At 34.6% G+C, this 19741-nt stretch overlaps 1 protein-coding gene across 1 annotated transcript; it reads right to left on the reverse strand.

The window, feature by feature from the left end:
* Positions 1–1660: 1660 nt before the first annotated feature.
* LOC145638743 (tetratricopeptide repeat protein SKI3-like) lies at positions 1661–17304 on the reverse strand. Its single transcript, XM_081689743.1, has 22 exons — positions 17019–17304; positions 16863–16937; positions 16543–16746; positions 16294–16416; positions 16059–16142; positions 15901–15951; positions 14674–14766; positions 13688–13828; positions 13531–13611; positions 12422–12663; positions 12158–12329; positions 11058–11173; positions 10664–10721; positions 10391–10456; positions 10068–10280; positions 8717–8768; positions 8045–8418; positions 7827–7921; positions 6056–6295; positions 4701–5341; positions 2532–2735; positions 1661–2208 (listed from the first exon to the last, which is right to left on the reverse strand). The coding sequence occupies exons 1-22, from the start codon at positions 17040–17042 to the stop codon at positions 2042–2044; spliced, it is 3516 nt and encodes a 1171-aa protein (XP_081545869.1). The 5' UTR covers positions 17043–17304; the 3' UTR covers positions 1661–2041.
* Between the last annotated feature and the right edge of the window lie 2437 nt (positions 17305–19741).

Here is a 19741-nt window from a genome sequence, read left to right on the forward strand (position 1 = left end):
ATTACACTATGTCACCTATCTAAAACTATTACCTATTAGCAACCATCTTATATATGATCAGACAATCATGTATATAATTGTATAGTCACCTATCTAAAACTATTAGGGAAATTCTCAATGGTAATCTTAAGGTTTTTATTTTTCTCAATGGTAAACACTAAAAAAACAAATTATAAATGGTAATCTTCAATTAGTAAAACTCAGTCAGTGGTAACATTAATGACATTAATTCATAATTATTAGCCTAACCGTAGTTAGCTTAAGGCAAAATGACTAATATAACCCTATTAATTAAATAAATAAAAAATTAAAAAAACCCTTGCCACCCCAACCACAATCCACTGCCAGCCCCCCTCCCCTGCCAACGGCGGCCACGGGCGGCGACCCCCCTCCCTCCCATCTCCTAGCGCCGGCGCAGTGAGCCTCTCCTTCCCTGATTCCCTCTCCTCCCTTGATTCCCAACCCAATCACCATCTCCTTCTCCGATTCCCGCTCCTCCTTCGATTCCCAGCCCAACCACCATCTCCTTTCCCGATTGACCTTTCCTCACTCGATTCCCAGCCAGCCACCATCTCCTTCCCCCGATTCCCTCTACCCTCGATTTCCAACTCACCCAAATCAAACTACACCACCAACAAATCCCCAAAAACCTCGTCGATCTCGACTTAGGGTTAGACAACCTGCAATGAAAATCTTGAAGCAATTTGCATCAACCATGCACTGACGAAATTCCATCAGCTTTTGATTTGAATTTTAAGTCGTTTTTTGCTCGATTCAAGGTATTTTAGGGGATTTTCATCGATTTTTGTTCGAAAATGGGGGATTTTAACTTAGTATTTCTGGGGTTTTCAGTGAATGCAGGTGGGGTTGAGGAGGTGGAAGGACGGTTTTGAAAATGGCGGTGGTGAAGAAGGGGGATTGGGTGGTTTAGGGGTTGCAACGGCAAGGGGGGTTCAGCCCGGCGCCGGGGAGGGGATCTAGGTGGTCGCGGCTGGCGCCGATCGGGATAAGGGGTGGGGCTGGGGCAGGGGGTGGCGGGGAAGAAATGGGTGTTGTATTTTTTTCAATAAGGGTATTTTAGGCAATTTTCTTGTAAAGCATTAACCTTGGTTAAAATTTCCTTAAAATGTTTAACTAATGTTACCACTGAATAGTTTTATTAATTAAAGATTACCATTGATAATTTGTTTTTTTAGTGTTTACCATTGAGAAAAATAGAAACCTTAAGATTACCATTGAGAATTTCCCAAACTATTACCTATTTGCTCCGTGTTTCACCCGTCAAAAAAAAAAAAAAAATCTTATATATATGAAAATACATGTATATACTTGCAAATAAAAAAAGGCTAGTTAAAAAAAAAAAAAAAAAAAAAAAAAAAAAAAAAAAAAAAAAAAAAAAACCAAAAATATTAAATACACAGTCACAAGATTTAAAGCAATATCAATGAGCATTTGATAATATGATAAGACAATCTAATACAACCAATTGGTCTTTGATCCTTCGGTGTGAAATGATGATGATATTGAGGTACAAATTATTTAAAACTTAAGGTGTCTTGTATATTATTGATTGGTGATTAGTTATACAATTGTGGGGAGGCTTGTTTATTATCGACATGAAGTCACGAACACTGCTCGATATTTATATGAAAATCAAGGCTTCAGAAGTCAGAACATCAACTATAAGAAATTGTATACAGTTATCACCCCTCAATCACTCATATACATTAGGCAGAAATCGCCTTCACTTCAATTAAAATCGATAATACAGTCCATTATGAGCCATCAACTAATAAACTATCAACTAATATAACTGACTATTGACTATAAACTACTACAGTTAAAGTTAGAAGAGTAGATAACAAGGAAAACCAAAACACTGACCTATTACACCTGATGAGAAATCTGATAAAAGTATGTACACTTTGATGGGGCTGTGTCTTCTAGCTCAAGTATAACTGAAGCCAGTAAACACAAATAATACAACTACCAATATTATGGCTCTTAATATACTTGAATTAACCCCTTATGTGCCAAGACTTCACTCAGCAAGCTTTCGCAGGACTCTCCAATACCTCAAGCAAGAAGGATTCAAGTGAATAGCTCGAAGAACCCAGTTGAGCGGATCTCCATAATCTTGACTAGATGTGGTTCCAGACCCAAGTGCAAGCAGATGCATTTGAAAATACAGTTCAGCAGGTCTCGTCTCTGGAAAAAAGACAAGGCAAGAGGAAATTAATTTCATATAAGCTTCCCTGCTTCAATGATGATTCCTTCTGCTACAGACATCTGGATCATAACAGTAAGCAGAAAGTGAAAGTATCTACTTTGCACTTAACAGTGTACCCAAAGGAAAGGGAATCATGTGTAAACTCAATAAATTGAGCTTCTCACCACCAAATATCAAGGTTGAAGGTTAGACCACATACCCACACCTTCAACTTTGGTGAGGGGGGGGGGGGGGGGGGGGCAATTATGAAGATAGAATAACACATGCATATCAACTCAGAAATTAAATTAACAAATTATACCTGGTGACCAAGAATACCATTCCAATTGGAGGTTACTATCCCACTTCAATTTCGATCCGAGGCTTGCTTCTGCTTGAGCCAACAAAAGGGAAACAAATGGCAATTGAATGGAGGACATCCCTTGTGCCTTTTTAAGACTTCTTATACCCATTGTCAGGTACTGAGAGCCATATTGCATTTTTGTAAGCTCCATGCAGATAGCACCTGGAGACAAAGGAGATGATTTGACAGACCACAGAATTAAATCAGATAGAACAAGATATGCAGAAAAACAGAGAATTGAATTGACTTAAATAGCCACAGAAATTCCTCATAGTATAGCTTGTAGAGATAAATCAAAAGTACAGATCAGATGCAGCTGAAAAAGATAGAAATGCTGATTCTAAGCTAAGTTACAAACGAAATCAAGCACAATGCAGAAACAATTTTATTTGACAAAAATGTCTAATTATTTACTTTTTTGACTAAATACAGTTAATAATTTCAGATAGTTGGACAACAGATACTCAATCTTGAAATTATAAATTATAAGTTAGTATATATTATTAACAGAACAAAAACAAAATAAGACGCATACTACTGCTAAAGTGCTAATAACTAATTATCAAAAGAAGCAAGTCCGGTACAAAATCCTACAACTGGGATTAGAACTAAATATAGTAGGGCAAGATCATGTATAATTTGGCTACTTAAGTTTAAACCCAAAAAAAAAAAAAAAAAACTGTTCATGTCATTTGATAGTACAAAAACAGGTGGGGACTCACTAGGAAAACATGTTTTGAGTAAAAACATGTTCAAGCCATTAAATCACATTCCTCAAGATGCTTCTGCCCTTTTTCCCTCCAATTAACTAATTAAGCAACTATAATTCAGAAAACAGCACTAAAATGTAATTATAATTTGCAAAACGTTATATAATACCCAGTAATTTCACAAACAGCCTATACCATAAGGATCAACAAGAAATTTAAGCAAAATTGACAACTTTAATGGAACATCTAAAAAAAAAATCTATTACAGTTGAGGGGTTGCTGATTCGCTCTCCTTCACACCATCAAAGTCCATTCTCAAGTCACAGACTCACAGGTACCTTCCGTCCTTTTTAAATGTTATTTGCTTGTAATCATACTCCAGCATTTCTCTTTTGTTTGCAAGCTTTTGCACAACCTCCATTTAATCTTTTATCAAATATTCCCTCCGCATTTTTCATAAAAAAATCTCATTTGGCCTTTGCACAAGTTTTTAGGAAGGTGAACATAACAAAAAGATTGAGGTTTGGTTGATTAAAGATGAATATAGAAAAAAGAAAAAAAAGAGGGGAAGAGTTAAAGTGAATAAAACAAGGGTTGATAGGGGGGTTTGGTTAATTAAAAGTGAATAAATAAATAGATAAAGGTGATATGAGACTTTTTGGGACGAAGGGAGTACATTTGATTACACAATTTTTTTACGAAAAAAGAACTTTAAATTTAATATAAAAAACAATTATAGTTACTAAAGATTTATTAATGACCTTTCAAAAATCCTAATATTTGATTTATCAACAGAAAGGTACTATCTTCTCAAGAATATTTACTATCTGTCAACTAAAACCATCATCTTCAAGATCTCATATTCTCTATCTCTCTCTATCAACAATATTGAAGATGGAAACATTAAGGCTCTTTTCAAAACAAATAATATTGAGTAATAATAACTTCGATTCAGTATAATTAAATACATATGTTTCCCTCAAAAAAAAAAAAAAATACATATAGCAAAAATATGTTCGTTCAACAAAAATAAGTTTAGTTCAATAAAATAAGTTTTAAACAATAAAAATGAACTTTAATAAGTAACTTTAAAAAACAAATTTGTAAAAATTATCTCATATCAATATAAAGTTAAATTTTAGTAAAAAATAAGATTTAATCAGTAAAAATAGTTTAATTTCAGCAAATATAATTTAATTTCATTAAAAAAAACATAAAGCTAGAATAATTTACATTCAGCAACATTCAGGTCAAGAAAACAGGGAATAAGATTCTTTCACATACTCATTCTAACTTCTAACAGATGTACCAAGTTTGAGAAAGAAAGTGAGCACAGCCAAACAGACTAATACAGCAACAACAACAACAACAACAACAACAAAGCTTTAGAAGGCCAGTAATGCAACCAATTTATTACCATGGCACAGGAAGAAGCAGCTCTCAGTAGGTGCTAGTGAACAAGCTTCAGCAAGGAACTCCTCTGCACGTAGAAAATCTTGAGCCCATTGAGAAGCTAAACCACAAAACAGTTTGTAGACAGCCAACCATGAATTCTCTGACTCCTTGATCTCTTTAATACTATCTCTAAAGCCTGAATCTAAGAAAGTGGAACCATTCTGGGGTCTATGACGAGATTCAATAATCTTAAGACTAATCCAACCAATAGGGTAATTAGTTTTAAGCTTCAAGCACTTTGTAAACTCTACATTGAGACTTGTCTGGTTATCTTCAGCAGCATGAGCGCGGCATAATTGTAAATGGGCAAAAAAGGTATTGGCATCAGAAAGCGAAAGGTTTGATGCATCCCTTGCAAGAGAAACACTGCTTGACATATCTCCACCAAGCAAATTGAGCTCAGAGGAACACAGAAGCAGCTGAAATCTTTTATATCTTTCAAATGTCTTATTCAAAGATAACTGACTCGTGACAGCTACAGAAGTCATCCGCTTGAGCACGTTCAAAAGGTGTTGCGGACATTTTGCTTGGCATGCTGTTTGAAGCAAATTAAGTACTAGAAAGTATCTAGCATTATGGTTCCAAGGTTCAAGACGAAGCCATCTACACAACAATTATAAACTTATAAGAGGATTGGGAAAAGATAGACTAAATATTAAGAGTAAATGGACTATAAGAATACCACATTATAGCTCAAATAAGCAAGATCTATTGATGTACGCACCAATAGATATAACAGACTGAAAATTTTACAAATATCACTAGCAAAAAGACCTGTTAATCGTCAGTGAAGTCAAGAACCATATCCTGATTACATTATATATAACTATGTCCTGGATATAACTTATGTATATGAAACATCTTAACCACAACATAAAATGGGAAAACTACAAGCTGCCACGATATTTCAGCTAGGGTAAATCAAATAATTGAAAGTATGAGTGTGCAAAGATGCTTAGAAATGATTGTCACAACACTATTTAACTAGCCTATCATCACCTGTTTTTGGCCTAGATTCTTATATAATTCCAAAAATTTTTGAATAAGATTGGACCCGGCCAAAACATAAATATTGAAGAGCGCAACTAGTCACCAAAACATTAAACAAGAGCACCTAATTTCTACATTCAGAATTTAATGTTCGTATGTTAGTATTTCCAGAAGACAGCTGTAGTTTAAACCAAACAGTATTCTAATACTTCCTCTGCTTCATTTTAGTTGACATGAATACAATATAGAAATTAGATGGTCTTGTTGCAATGCTTAGTCTTAACAATAAATATTTATACATTTCAAAACTTATTACATACATCATACCTCTGCATTAACCCTATTAGTGATGCACCGTGCGCATTCTGGTATTTACATGTTGAAAGAGAGTATTTCGGTTTGCAGCTGTAAGTAGCATGACAAGCAACAGCTTCGGCACCAATAATTTCATGCGTAGATCTGAAGTCTTGCTTTATTGAGTTAAACGGAACAACAGCACAGCACCTCCTTACAACATGGTCGTTTTCCCATTGTTTGCGGGATAACAAAAGATATCCGAGCATATTTCTGCAAGCAGCTAAGCCTCATCACCCAAAAAAAAAAAAAAGAAGCAGAAGAAGCCTTAAACAGAAAACGCACTTGCAACAGTAGCAAGTATGAAATAAGAGTAAACTAATAGGGCGATTCACATGCTTTGAAAATCGATCAAGGATAAGGGATATCATCCATTCTTATTGCCAATGTAGGCTTGATTATTGTTTGGAACTAAAAACAGACAGTTGAAATGGGATTAAAGAAGTTCGTTGTTTTTTGGTATTTGTTTAAAAACCAATAATAATTTATCTAAATTATAACAAGAAAAATTGTTTCCCCAATATTACAAGAAAATTTTTGATGCTGAAATATTGAGACATAAGATAGGACCACCAGTCCACCAAGAACAACATAGATACAAATCTACAGGAATATCCCCATGAGTCTTGAGCATCTAACAGCAGCCTCCTGATAGAGCTCCACATAAAATGCCTAGTTATGTTGTCACTATGACATATAGGATCTATTCTCACATTGATCTTCTTTGGACAGCTGAAAGTTGATGCAAACACCTATCATTTAAACCCTTATAGGCCCATCAGCTAATTATTTAACTCTTAAAATGGCCAGTTGCTAAAGCTGTTTTAACAGCTGCCATCTTGTAGACAGCACCAAGCATACTCTAAATCCTCTTAAACATAACTCACAAAAGATGAACTGACAAAGTCTTCTCATTTCAGCCCACTCTACAAACTTTCCATGGCTCTTCTATAAGGTGCATAAAGTATATAATTTTTAAACTTTCTGGCAGCTCCATTCTCATTAAGTCAAAACATAACTTATGGCACCTTGATTAAGTTCAAAATTACTACAATGTGATGAATAAAATTATCAAAACAGCCTGCATATTAAACAAGCCCATTGTCAAAAATAAATCATCAGTTTCAGAATAGTTGCTACATAGAGAATGAGATAGAAAGGGACCAACTTTTGGCAAGTCAACATTACCTTTTAGCCCCCTAAATCTGGTCCTTATCTTTTAATATCAAGGCAATTTTGTAATTTTAAGGTGTAAATTTTTTCGAAAGTAGTACTAGGTAGCAAGTATTGTGGCATTTCCATTTAAGGGAAGCATAGAAAGCACAAGTATTATTAAACAGAGTATGTAGATAAACCACTACTTGTTACACACTTGTCAATGCATCTCTTCAACTAATTATAACTTAAATAATCAACGACTAGAAATTAATAGAATAAAATATAAGTGGAAAGCATAAATCAAAATGGATCTAATAAGACCCCACATAACTATGGATTCCCTAGCGAAAAAATAGCCAAAAATAGAGATTGTATAGTGTATATAGAAGTGTTACATAAATAAGAAAACAGAGAAAGCATTTTGAGAAAAAACTTGAGTAAAAATAGACCAGGAGCAAATAGCAAGAAATATATATATATATATATATATATATATATATATATATATATATATATATATATACCCAGATAGGGAATGAACAGTAATTTACATAAATATAATATTACAGCTATTTAAGTGATGTACCTTATAGAAATTCCATTGGGGTACATATGCAATGCCTTTCTAAGATGGTCTATGCCACTTTGTAAACTGAGAGAATGTCCATCTCCATTTCTTATCTGTGTAATTCATCAGTTTACCAATTTCACACCATAAATGACTGCCTAAGTAATAGAATCCCAAAATCTAAACAAAGAAATCATAATACAAACAAGAGAAACAACACTAGACAAGAAACATACTAGTTTACTTAGCGCAATCAGCAAATGCATTTCCATAATCTCTTCCTGTGTTGAAAGGATACGGCGGCTACTTGAGACTAAAGACTGTAATTGACAGCTCCGATCAACAGCATCTACAGCAGATATGATGAAACTGACTTTTGCACTCTGAAGCAGCTCCCTAGGCATTTGCAAAATGTTATTGATAGTTGATCCTACCCCGGAAATGGAGTACAGAAGACAGCAAATTAAAGAAATAGATGCCACTGCAGTGGACAGCTTCATGGTGGGAACACATGTAGCAAGATCTTTAGCAGCAGATAGGGACATATCATTCTTGCCAAGTTTCCATAATGATAAAGCATATACTTGAAGGCCTTCAACGTCAAGAAAACCTAAAATGCTCATTAAAACCACTGAGTTAATGCACACATAAATACCAGACTACCAGCTACCTATCAAAATATAGAATGGAAAAATTTAAACACCAGCAAGTAAAAGTGGGAAGCCCAACGACTCTACAACATATAATTTTCTAAATCACATTCTCTATAATAAACGAAGATGTAATAATTTCAGGCAAATTTTCAGATTCAACTATTATTCAGAATCAGCTTTGAGAGAGAAGCAACAGGAGAATATTAACACACTGTAAAGGAAATTCAAGATGGCAGACGCTTTGACAACACAAACCTCTTTCCTTCAGATCTTCCAATTCTTGCACAGCTTCTAGTACATTTTCTGCCTGCAACAAAATTACATGTTTCAAGAGAGTTTTAGCAGACACTCATATCAGCATTTCTTAGTATCAGAAGTAAAGCATCACAATCACGAGAAATCTAGAAAGATTTTTTTCGAATGATTTATCTATTCGAGGCTTCTAAGGGTAACGATAGGAGGATTAAATATAATGAAAAGGATAAGGTAAGGCATATTAACAGCAAAACAAATTTGAAGTTGTTTTGGTCTCACATTAACAATATATAATTAATAGACCTTGAAACATTTTATCTGTCCTGAAATCAATATGAGAATTTAGGATTTTGAACACAAAATTGTAACTGAAACAACCAGCATAACAGTCAACCCCAACCTGCTGTGGTGAATAGTAGGGTTGAAGCAATCAATATAGTTCACAAATCCCATGAACCTATGATGAAAAAGTTCACTACTTTTTCTTTATATAAAGAAAAGGTCAACTCCTTTTTTTATATAACCAAAAAAGATATACTTATGAGCAGAAAGCACAAGAGGTCAAGAGCAGAGGATAAATTGTCCTCAAATCAGCCAAAGATAAATAGGTTGAAATATTTAACACTGACGAATTTCCTTAACTGAGTAACTATTAAAAGGCCTCCACTGCCTTCCTAAAAAAAAAAAAAAAAAAAAAAAAAAAAAAAAAAGTCTCCACTGCCTTGGCCCCCAGAATTGCTAAATGGTTATTCTATCCCAAAACAAATCACTAGTAAAAGCAGTTCCTGAGAAGACTCGCATGTTCTGGCCAGACACCACAAAATCACCACAAAAGTGTTACCCCATGACATGTTCTCCTTTTCCCTTTCAATGCCCACAAAAGAATCCTTTTCTTTTCTACTCCAATACTCTTCTTTTCATTGCATTCTTTATGATATACTATTGTAAGATCAATCATTTCTCTTTGGTTTCCTAGTTTAGTATACCGCGTACTTGTTCTCCTTCCATTGATTACCATACCATGAAATAGTAGATAGAATTAATTTTCAATTTCTTAATGAATAACATACTTGTATTTGTTATATAAAAAATAATCTTTTTTAAAAAAAATCCGCTGGGTCCACCCAAAACCACAAATGTTTGGTTCATGAAAAATCATTTCTGAACGATATTAGAATTAACCAATATTCCCATTTTTATTTACATTATTTTATTATTTGCCATCCCTAATCACCAGTTTTATATCTTTTTCAGTTATCATATGAGAGCAGCTTCTTCACATCTAAAACAAAAGAAATGGAAAAACGGGCACACGAAAAATTTTACAGGAAAAGCCAACATATACACACACCTTGCAGAGTGCCCTAGCCAGATTAATTGATATATCAACAAAATGAGAATGGGACAAGGAAAGTGTAGAAGTCTTCCATGCATAACGTGCTAGCTGATAAGAAACGATAGCAGATTGATAATCATGTCGTGCCTCAGAAACTAGCCCATTAAGATTATGAGACTCAGGATACCAAGGAGCACACTGCAACGCTTGCCTGATAGATCCAAATACCTGGGGCAATAATGAGAGAAATAAATGTGAAACTTGATTACTGAAACAATCAGCCTAGCACTCAGCACAATTACCCAGTCCCAATTGAATCCATTAGAATTTCATCATACCTCTGAAGATAATAGGTTGTTTGAACGTAGAGCAAGTTTTGCAAGGCCAATCTGAAACTCAGCAAGCTGTGAAGCAGGAAAAACCGAAATTTATAACTACAACACTCAGGTACATCACATCACAATGTTATTGACGGAGGAAAAATATTTATAAAGTAAAATAAAATGAATAACCTATCAAAAATAAGATTACTGCAATATTCTTTTAAGTTCCAGAGGAAAAAAAATTTGTTGCCAGTAATTTAGATAGCATGTATGAACTGATAAACTTACAGGCAATATTTGAACGGCTCGTAAGCAACTGTCGTAAGCCTCATCTGATGCAGTTTCCCTTCAGTAATATCATATAAAAGAAGAATCAGGTAAAAACATCAATAAAAGTCGGACAAACAAGCACAACCCAAAAGAGCTACTCCCACTGTTTTTTTAGTGCATCACTACCTTTTTTGGACATGTTATCTTAGTATATTTTTATTATCTCTCTCTCTTCACAAGGTCCCCACTCTTACCTTTCTAGTAAATCTCCTCTCACATCCCTAACTTTTTTTATAAACTATTACCCCACTATCTCTATTCTATACTTTTAAAAAACTTAGTGCCAGCCAAACCAATGCACTGGAAAAAAAAAAAAAGAAAGAAAAAAAGAAAAAAAACACGGAGGTAGTACCTGATAAGCGTATCTGCTGACATGCCAGCCCATGGCAATGAAAGAGAAGGATCTATACTTCGAGCCCTGTCAAAGGCTTGTCTTCCCAATTGGCTTTCACCTTCTTCTTTGTATAGCTATAAAAAGCAACATCCAACGCATAAGCCTCAACGTCATAAAGACCATTAGAGTTAGAAGTTTCAAGAGGAGAAGTCCAAAGCAAAACCCTACTGCACAAATCCAAAATAGGCATGAGCCACGTGGTGCTGAATTTTCAAATGTCAAAAGCCTATACAATAACTAAAATTATGCAGGACGGAACTATTTAGCTTCATTTTGGACTATGAAATCATTCATCTTCCATAGGGATTAGGGAAGAAAGAAATCCAAACAGCCGCCAACGCAGTGCACAAGGCTCCTTCTATTGTACAGAATCAATGAATTAACACTCATTAATGTGTACGAAATTTTAAAGCAATAGAAGTAAAGGATAGCTAAAACTTTACAATTTAAAACCTGACTTTTAGCTCTATAATGACTACATACAGTCCATCAAACGGAGTCGTTTTTCAAAAAAGTAAGGAAAGCGAAATAAATTAACACATCCATGGAGTATTAGGCTAATGACTCAAAAGACTGCTTAAGATATAACTTTGTTAGAGTAAGAGGAAAACAAAAGAGTACTAATGATATGTGGGAAACAAGAAACTACTACATTCAGCAGAACTCACAAAATAACTTTCTTACATGCAAGGAAATCCAGTCAATCAAAACCTTTTGCACCCCTTAATGGCGCTCACTCATGTATCACTTATGTTATCACCTGCAGCAGATTTTCTGCATTTCAGGTTTCAGATGTTGGGGACACATTACTTTGAACAAACAGCCATTGAAAAAGTAAACATATTACTACAAAAATATAATGGCTATATCCCTGTAATGTTAGAAGTTCATGTATAATAGCACTATTATAGTAAAGAATCATATAATTCCTTCTTTTTAGATATTCTGGAAATAGAGCCACAACTCCCTATCCATTCTCCAAAATTTAATTGGGTATGTGTGTGCATTTCGTAGAAAACTGGTGTTAAATATGCTTCTAGGTATGCCTGAGGAAATACCTTGCCGAGATAAGCCCATGCAGAAGCTAGAGAAACATCCAAATGCAACCCTCGGATAAAGGCATGTTGTCTCAATGCCCTATGATCAGACATGCATCCCAATGCCATCCAAAATTCATGATTGTCACTCTCAAGTAGCAAGCTTCCTAACAGCATCTTCTCAGATATTTTCCTGATGACGAAGTCAAGAATTAAATGACATCTTGAGAACTGAAACAAGCAAGGAAAAGATAAGTTCAAAGGAAGCAGAACGGAGAATCTTACCAGGAGCTCAAATCAGTTTCATGACTCCCCTGTAAAGAGCAAACATGATCAAGAGCCACAGCAACATCCATATATATATTTGCTTGCCATGGAGCTAAGTGCAAAGCCCGCTGGTAGGAACATTTGGCTGACACAGCAGCTATTTGGCGTGTTTTTTTCCAGGAAAGAAGAGACCTAGAAAAGGCTTCCTCGCCCTTCAGATTACCACCTTCTGTCCATGGAAATGATTTTGCATAAGTAAGCTGGCAAAACAAAATAAGAAGCATTTAGTAACCAGCACAAGTTAATTGCAGTTGCGTTAAACATGTAGAAGACTGAATCATATTTGATTCCCTCCCTCTCATGATGGCAATCCAGGTTACGTAATAACTATGTATTGTAATATTTAAGTGCGCCATGTGCTTTGAAAAGTACTTCAATATATTGTACAACTAAAACAGGATTTTATTGTACCCAACATAGCATTTCAATTATCATTAGAATAAAATAAAATCAGGCAAAGAAGAGAGAGGCAACACATAAAAGAGAGCAAGAATGGTCATCAAAAAGACGTGGTGATGGTATAGGAAAGGAATGGTGACAGAGCATTGAGGACGGAGTCATACAGCAAGCAACAGTGATTGTGGGCGGTTGATCTTAGAACTAGTATCACTTGCCCAAAGATACACCATAATTATCTTATTCAACAAAGAATTGCGATAAGAGAATCTACTAGAAGATTCAATTCATAAAGATTCAATACAGATAACATAAATACTAGACATGCATACAAACTTTAACAAATCCAACCTCTCCTTATAATTATGAAAATAGGTGATTTCAAATCTCTCCACTATCACAAGATATCACACAGAACAGGAAAAAGCTCCTTGTTACATGTCCAAGTTTGCAAATTGTAAAATTTTCGCAATAAGTACAGTTGTCCAAACAAATGCCTCTGCCCTTTGTGGGAACTTACTTCACATGAAATTTGAGAGTAGAAAAAAATCAGGATTATATTATTATTGCATAGGTATGCTAATATAATTACAACCAAAAAGGGGATAGAACAGTGTTTTTTTTTTTTCGTGCCTTTTTTTTTATATATAAGATGAAGCTCAAACAATTACCTGTATATCAGCATGTAGCTTCCATACACATGACATATTACTGGTCAAAACAGCACTATTTTTTGCAACTTCAGATGCCTCCTGCAACAATTGGGAACTATGTTATCAGAAGAAAAATCTCAATGCATCTTCCTATTCATGAAAAAAAGACAAGAACCTCCAATAGAGATGTTGCCCATGAATATGCACCCTGCTTAATGCATTCTTGTGATAGAGCAAGAAGCCCAGAAGCCAGCCCATACTGTGCACATGCACTTTGAGGGCATATCTCCAGAGCATGTTGAAATTGCTCAATTCCCTAAAAGGAAAGGACACACAAAAGAGTTCAGAGAGAGATGGAAAATATATATTTCCTGAAATAGTAAAGATATAAATTATACAGACCCCAAGTGTATATATCACTTAAAAACGAAGAAAAAAAAACTCATGAGCTAACATGCAGCAATTAATCAAGAAACATCAAGTATCAGGCTTAACTAACACTTGACAATTAGTAAATTTGGCCTAACAAACAACTAAAATAGCCAGACCATCTATTTCCCTTACCCTCACATTCCAAACGCCCCTTAGAGGAATTTGCAATAATGAGTTGTTGAGAAACTTTTATTTGACAATTAGTAAATTTGGAGAGCATATCAATGCCTACATCCAGATTTTTGTGTTCTGAGAGCTCAAAAACCTAAAATCATCAGTTTCTACATTTCCAGTGGCTTGTCTAATAATAATAATAATAATAATAATAATAATAAATGGCTACTATGATTTAGTTTAAAAGACTTTCTTTCATGCAACAAAACTCTGTAGAAATGTTAAAGAGTTTTTTCTTTAGCTGACGTGAAATTAAGCTAACAAACTAGTGTCTTTCATTGATCTTCTTTCAAATGACACCTTAACCTCTTTGATGCACTAAGTATATTCAAAATGACACAATATTACTGTTGCATTTGTAATAAAGACATGCTTGAAAAAAAAAGAAAGGGATGAGTGATGGTCAAATCCTTACGCACTGTTTTGGAAGGACTGAAGTACAATGTAAGAACGTTTGCAATGATAGCATAAGCAAAACTCACAATGTCATCCAACCTTTAATTTGAACTAATGCATTAAATTCTTTTAAGATAAAGCTTTTACACAGAGACATACCTTCCGATACGAACCAAGCATTAGAAAAATATTTCCAGTCTCAATCATAGCAAAGGCTTTTGAATTTTCCAATTCCATTGCTCTCCCGTAAGACTGCAGAAAGCATATATTCAATTCATTAGCAGATGTATGAAGAGGAAAACTTGAAGATGCAAACATATATACATATTACAACACTTACTAGCAGCAGGACAAGCAGTCCAGCACTAACAACTTTCAAGATCAAGCCGAAGTCAACATTTTTTTTTTACTCACACGAGTCACAGATTTATAAAGTCCCTATCGTTAGAGTAGAGCAGGAATCAAATACTTAAAAATCGATTCTACACGTATTTTTCAGGGCTTAGCTTTGGTTGATATTCAATGAGATTGGCATGAAATATTTTTTCATTAGTTTCTTAAGGAGAATACTCTCTTTGTGGTACTTAGTACTAGTATCTTTTTTCCTTGTCAAAGGAATTATGACATCTAAAAAAGTAGTCACACTTAGTCAATCACATCATTACTTCTTTCCCAAGGCAATTACACATTTCGACAGGAATCTCAACCTTCTTCTTGCTACTTTTTTAAAATTCAGTGCATGAAGCTAGAGATTTCGTATGGCTCTAAGCACTAGGCATCTAGGCTTCACAAGTATGTAGCTTCTCGGTGGAATTACTCAAATTCTCAGTTTAAAATAAGGCAAAAACAGAGGCAACTCTTTCGTTTTAAATCAATTGGACTGACATATATACTGGCCTAGGAAAGCATGCAACCTCCCACTGAGGTTACATTGGACACAGGGAAACTAAGGGTGGAACGTTTTCTTTACATAAAAAAGACTACTCAAGGATAGTTAGTGCCACAAAATGACCCTATGTTTCTCACATTTCTTAAAATTAACAAAATTAGCAAAATCAAACTTATTAATTTATTGCTTAAGTTTGAGTTTCCACATTCCCTACGAGTATGAAATGAGCTTCAGCAATTGTGTGTTTGTGTTTCCATGCAATAAGATGCTGACATACTGTGTCTTAATGGCAGAAGATAAACAATTCTTTTAAACATATACACATGACTGTGGGTGGCATGGCACAAAAGCCTAATTATAAAAGGTAGAAAGCATTTGAGGTCATATGTGAGGAAATAGCAGAATGAACTTAAAACCAGTAATCACTTTATTTGACAAGCCAATAATATTAAATTTATACCAAAAAAAAAAAAAAAAGTAGAAGGAAGGGGGTGTACCTTAATGGCAGCAGTATACATGCCAAGTCGTTGATAGGCAAGACCTAACGCCTGAAGGAAAAGAAGTAAAGTCAATTTGGCTAGATAAATACAAAGCATCAGGTGCATGCATTTACACAAAAGGAGATACAATGGAAAGTATAAAAAGGGATACAGACTTCCCAGAGATCGGCACAGGTTGGGTAGCCTCTGATGGCATGCTGAAGACTCTGAACTGCCTCAGACCACTTGTTTTGATGCACCTGAACATATGTACGTATATGCCAACATATAAGGACAATGCATTTCAATATAAACACAATCTTCTCTTTCAAGTTTGATTGTTTTTCCCCTCAAGGATTCATGCGAAAGGAACAACTATGACGAAAAATATATATATATATATATATTTACCATCAGCAAACCTAGTCTGGCAAATGCCCAAAAGGCACGGGGTGACTTCCCGAACGCCTCCCTGCACACAGCAATCTCTAAGCTCTCTTTTCCACTTTTGTCCAGTAAATCACACAATGCTTCCTTATAAAACCAAACAAAATGCACCTTAAATTCTATTCTAGAAAGCAGTAACAAAACAGAAAGCATAACTGTTAATCAAGACATAAATGATAAATTGAATTGGCATTGAAAACTAAGAGAACAAACCCCGGATTGCGAATCATCGGGATTTAGCGTAACAGCACGCTGGTAGCATTTGAGAGCTCTCTGAGTATCGAAACAAACACAAGTATAGTAATGACCTAAAAATCTGAATGCTTCCCCATTTTGGGGATTCAACTTAGCTGCCTTGAGAAAATGCTCTGCAGCTTTTTCTCTCCATTCTTCTCCTCTTTCCCAAATCAATTTCCCCTGAAACCACCCCCATACAATCAGCAATTCAAGCTAATTTCGGCGAAACTATAGTTATTTAAATCGAACAAAATTAAAAATTGCAATGATAACCCTAAAAAAGAGATAAAATTTACAAGATTAAACTGGTGGGAAGGGTCATCTGGGTGAGAATCCGCGAGTTCTTCAAGGGTTTTTAATTGAATTTCCTCCTGTAAACATTGCATTGCCATTAGAAATTTCGAAAACGAACAAGATGAAGATGAAGATGAAGATGATGGTAAAGAGTTTACCATAACATTCATATTAATATTCATATTGAAAATAAAATGAATCCGCCAAAACCCTAAATTTGCAGGTGTGATCAACTAAAGTGGCAGCAGTGTCGGAGTTTCCAAAACAATAGCAATTCCGGCAACCTCTCGTCGGAGAAGTGCTGAGTGTTCACTGTTCAGTGTTTAGTACTCGTTCTAGACTAGATCACCCAAACCGCTTCGTTTTAAGCCCAAAAATTGATTTCTTACTCTCTACTTGAACTAGTTGAAGAAAATTTGGTGTCATGTCGCAGTAGTTAATATGGATGACTACATGAGTGACTGAGTAGTTAATATGGATGGAAAAGGCACGCGGTCAATGTTGTGCTCACCAACAGCGAAAACACTTTGTTGGCCCAACACAACCTTTTATTTTCGGTTTGATTTTTTGTCAAACTTTAAACCTAAAAGAGTGGTATGGTCTCGCTTTTCTTTTCTCCAAAGTTACCTTTCTCCGAGCCTCATCTTAAGCCAGATTAGTCTTATTCCTCTAAAGGTAGTTTAGTGATAAGCACTTTTACTAAAGAAAAGTGAGACCATCCTCCTCAATTGGTTCCTATTCACCTAAAGCCTATTATATTTTTACGTCAATCAAATGGATATTTTAAGCTAAACCTCGTATATGTCTGCTCTGATGACTATCGCTAATCACATTAGTTATTCACGATTTCTGCCCTTTTTAAAAATTTCTGAAGTTGTTCATATCAAACGTTCCGACGTGAATTCAGCCTTACGTAACGCCCATTTACTCAAAATTCTCTAATATATGGTTATTTCATTTCTTGGTTCTTAGGAGTTGGTAGGCTCTTGACTCACAATTTTTCTCCCACTTTATACCATTTTTTATGCGGTCTTTATTTAAACCAGGTATGCCTTGAAATTATTCTTTCGAGATTCCTCCTTAAAACTTTCCTCTTAATATTTTTTTATTCACGGATTTACATTTCGTCATTCTTTGTAGGCCAGCGCATCGACTGGTCAATTTCTTTGTGACTAGCAAGTCCATATCTAATAGATCGTTTCTTTTTGAAAGTTTAAAACTTTTAGATTCTTTTAAGATTAAATTATGATATTTATATGATTAGATAAAAAGTTTGAGTTTAGGCGGGTAGTGCGTATGAAGGTTTGATCCAGGAACAATTAAAGTGCCACATAATCAACTACTAAACTCCACCAAATTAGATAAGAGTTAAAAATTAACCAAATTAACCATTCTAGTACTACATTGAATTGGTAATTTTTTTTTTTTTTTTACATCACCATTATATACACCTTCATTTGCTTACAATTGGTTAGTGAATTTTTTTATGTATTAAGGTGAATAGATTGACTTCATTAAAAAGATTTAGGCCAAAAGAAAAGAATGAACTTGATTCCTAGTCCTAGCCCCAACCTTTTTGGATTTGTTTCCAAAACAATACTTCTTATAAGTTAAAACTCCATATAAATTCCTTTGTTATTGTTTGGATTTTTAAAGACATGAATCAAACTATAACTTTTTAGAAGCCCTAATGTACATTTAGCCTAAATCAACAAGTTCACATATATAGAATTGAACTAGCAAGTGAAATAAACAAATTCACATATTACAATATAACTAAACTAGCAATTAAATAAACATATCACACATATAAATTGAAATTTGAGGTTGGTCTATTGGCTGGATATCGGCCCTCCTTCCGCCTATATAATTAAGAGGGTTCAATTCTCACCCTTAGTGGACGAGTGGGATATTCAACCTTCTTTGATCCTTCTCCTTCTACCATTATAATAATTATAAATTATAAATAAGAGTTAAAAAGGGGAGATGTTGTTATCGATATGTTTTTTTTTTTTTTGGTGTTTAGAGAGCCACAAGGGTGAGGATATGGATATGTTGCACTAGCTAAATGGTGCGTGGTTATTTTGATCTAATAAGCAATTATGCTAAGCTTGTTACTCATAGAATTTTTTTTTAACGGTAAACTACGGGGGAGGGGCCCCACCCTATCACGGAATGGGGGGAATTGAACCCCATCACTCCATCTCCTAATTCCTCACTCATAGATATGTATTAGGTATATTGATAGATGAGAATATTGATGATTGTGTGTAAATAAATGAATATAGGATGAGATGACTGCTAATGAACCAATTAGGTTACAAATAAGGTATTAGATGGATTAACGGAAATGATTTGATATCATATGAAAGATTGGAAGTATACGTGCGATTGTCACGATATCCTACATGTTATGCTTTTTCTTACCCCCCATAGATTTTCACATCCAATTTACTGCATTTGAATTGACAAAAGGTCAAATTAAAATAGGTGACCACCACTCACTCTACCACTAAGGGCTTCTTTGGTTCACCTTATTTTTGCTTATCTGATCTGATAAGATCTCGTTTGTTATGAATTTCATATTTGACCAAACTTTGACCTTAAATATACGATAATCTATACTAAAAAAATATATCAAGTATTTTATTAATGTGATTTTCATAAGGAAAATTGGCTTAAAATAATCCAACTATTAGCGGTGGGTGCAAAATAATACGACCTCAATTATTTGGTTTCAACATTACCACCTTTTGTTATATATGTGCAAAATAGCACTATAAACACAAATTTTGAGTATGCAAAATAAAGAGTCAAAATAAATGCAACTAATGTAATTTTATTAATATAATAATTTTTTTTTAAATACAATCTCTAATAT

Source organism: Chenopodium album, chromosome 7 (genome assembly GCF_948465745.1).
Source record: "Chenopodium album chromosome 7, dcCheAlbu1.1, whole genome shotgun sequence".
Taxonomy (NCBI): domain Eukaryota; kingdom Viridiplantae; phylum Streptophyta; class Magnoliopsida; order Caryophyllales; family Amaranthaceae; genus Chenopodium; species Chenopodium album.